Raw genomic sequence first — 2,750 nt, 5'->3', positions numbered from 1 at the left:
TCGTCCCCCACAAATCCCACCTTCTTCTCAGTGTTAAGCCAGGGCTTGGACCTGCAGCTGCTGGTTTATTTGCTAGGGAAATCAGCAATGAGTTAACAGGCCCTATCCTGTCCCCTGCCTTATGTGATTTGAATATGTGTATACAAAGAACAAAGGGAGTGGAGCACCTGTTAGATGAGCACCCATCTTCATTGCCTCTGACTTTATGGTAACCCTTCCCCAGCAGTCACAGCAAATATGGCACAGAATGTAATAAATGAGGCACAGAATACAAAGTACATTGCATTAATACAAATAAGTGAACACCCCCAATATACAGGTTATAGAGATATTAACATCCTTTATTTAGTTTCATATAAATACTGTGCTGCTAGATGGTTCTGCTTATTTCAAAGTAGTACTCAGAAGATTTTTTTTCAGCTCTTCTCCAGTGAGAGCCTCTCCTTTTCTGTTATTAAAAATATATTAAACAGCTATCAAAGAGCTTTGATGAATTTTTTTCTAGTACCTTCTAGCTTGTTACTCGTGTGTATTTTCTTTCCTAATATAAACGTAACCTGGCGATGATTTTGTTCCCTTTCCCTAAACAACATGTAATGTGAAGGGTCCATCTTCTAACAATGAATCCTGTGGCTACAATGGACAGCTTACTACAGTTATTGAGGTAGAGGCTGATTACTGTTTATTCTGCATTAACTGACATCAGTTTAAATTAATATTAATGCATGATTTGGATTTTGTCCAAGGTTGTCACTCACTGTACAAATCTAATCAGCAGCAAACCAGGCAACCTTCCATAGTTGCATGTGCAAGTAACAGTTTCCAACAGCAAATATTTGCATCAACAGGGGTATTTTATCCATAGAAAAACACACTAAGTTTTTTCTGTACAGCACTTAGCAGACTATTACAGATTAACAAATATTAAGCTAGACTGTATCCTGCCTTGTGCAGGAGGGACTGGTAACAAGGAATTGCCTCCCTGTCACTGCAAGGGTCCTGCAAGGTGCTAAGATCTCAACAGAAGGGTTGAACACTCATTATTTAAGGGACATGAAAAAAACTGTACAATCAAATATAAGAAACAAGGTTATTTCAGGTTAACAAAAATATAATTAACTCAGTGGTCCCACCAGAAGTAATGTTACCACCTGACATAAACCAGAGGAGGGTATTCTGCATATTCCCAAAGCCTTCCCAGGTCCATTGTCCTGCCCTTCCTGAATGCTGCTGTTTATAATCTGCTTAACCCACTTAACTGTAGGATAGATATATCAAATTGCAACCTTTTCTAAAATCTGAATTAGAAATTATAATCTACTACGTTTCCACATGTAATAAAGTGTTGGTCACAGGTTCCAATTATTTTCTAACAGAAATGAAGGGAACTTTCACATTGGGATAAAGCCGGTGTTGACATTTTAAATGCCCTATGTGAGCAAAGAAAATAAAAATAACAGATTAGAATAGTTATATTTTTTCAGGTAATCATGCCTCCTTATTTTCAGCATTTGGGTATGCTCCTGATGTCATTAAAATGTTGCAAGTTTTTACACCAAGTCACAAAAATTAAGTGGATGCTAAGGATGTGTATTATGTTTTCTGTAGAAATCTAGCTTGTGCTGGTTGTTAAATGGCATCTAAACAATGCAAATCAAACCTCACTCCATTTTAATAAAAGCAACTGCATTAAAGCAACTTTATTTTCAGCACTAACATTCCAAATACTTCTGAATAGTTCTGCAAATTTTAGTTAGTTTTATTATATGAGAAGTAACTTTATCATGTGCTAAACTTGTTAGAGGTTTTCCACAGAAATAATTACAGAGGATATTCCCAGTGGTAGCCAGAAGTAATAAATTCTTGCCGAGGAATGCAGGGAAGGCTCCACCCGTCCTGACATTCATCATTACTGTGCTGGTTCAAACTGAGAGCAGCATGCCTGCTTTTACCTGACCTATCCTGCAAGGATTTCCCAGCCAGTTGAGGGGCTAAATAATAACAGAATTAGAAAATGCATGCTAAACTGACCTATGTGCAGCCTCTAGTAACTCCAAAAGGAAATACAAACCTTTCTGCAGGTTATTACTATGCCACTGTGAATGTGTTGGTAGCTTTATTATTGAATGTCAACTCCAGTTAAGCAAAGATTACGGGATACATTCTTCCTTTTCTTGTATTAAGGCTTTAAAATGTATCAGTTCCTTGTTTTGTTTTTTTTTTTTTGTTTTGTTTTGTTTTTTTTAGCTGATTATCTATACAACTAAGTGCAAAGACACACAAGTCTTCTGATGATGCAAAACTGCATCATCCGTGAACAGGCCCAACACTTTTGTGCGTAACACCCAAAACAACCCAAGGCAAACAGCAAATCATCATTATTCAAGTCTATTTTCTAGCTAGTCTGTCTCTTCCGACAGAGCCTCGTTTTGTCTTCTCAGATAATTGCTTTCGAAGTCTAAACAAGTGAACTTCAATGTTCAAATACTCAATAAACATCCCCAGAGAAACCCTCGGCCTGCTGGGCCACCAGTGCCAGTCGAGGCGTTCGTGGATACAAACGTATGGAGGGGCCAAGGCAGGGCGCGGGCTCTGGAGACGAGAGCCTACCAGCGCCTTCAAGCAGCAGAGGCCGCCAAACCGCGAGCTCCTTCCACCGCTCCGCAGGGGCACCGGGGCCACCTGCCCGAGCCTCTCCTCCGCCGCCTCCCCGGCGGAGGCGCCTCCCGCAGCCACCGCTTCCCGGCCCC

The 2,750-nt window shown here is 40.2% G+C and overlaps 1 protein-coding gene across 1 annotated transcript in view; it reads left to right on the top strand.

Annotated features, from left to right (window-relative positions):
* The first annotated feature begins 2,014 nt into the window (after window positions 1–2,014).
* Window positions 2,015–2,750, top strand: part of VPS50 (VPS50, EARP/GARPII complex subunit) — a 97,779-nt gene continuing 97,043 nt past the window's right edge. The window contains exon 1 of the mRNA XM_026843225.1: window positions 2,015–2,110. Within this exon, the coding sequence (XP_026699026.1) occupies window positions 2,015–2,110 (96 nt within the window). The remainder of the gene's footprint in view (window positions 2,111–2,750) is intronic.

The sequence above is a fragment of the Athene cunicularia genome, assembly GCF_003259725.1.
Source record: "Athene cunicularia isolate RWA chromosome 2 unlocalized genomic scaffold, athCun1 chr2_part1, whole genome shotgun sequence".
In the NCBI taxonomy this organism is placed as follows: Eukaryota; Metazoa; Chordata; class Aves; order Strigiformes; family Strigidae; genus Athene; species Athene cunicularia.
The sequence above is the reverse complement of the archived record's forward strand: the minus strand, read 5'-3'. Positions and strand labels throughout refer to the sequence as shown.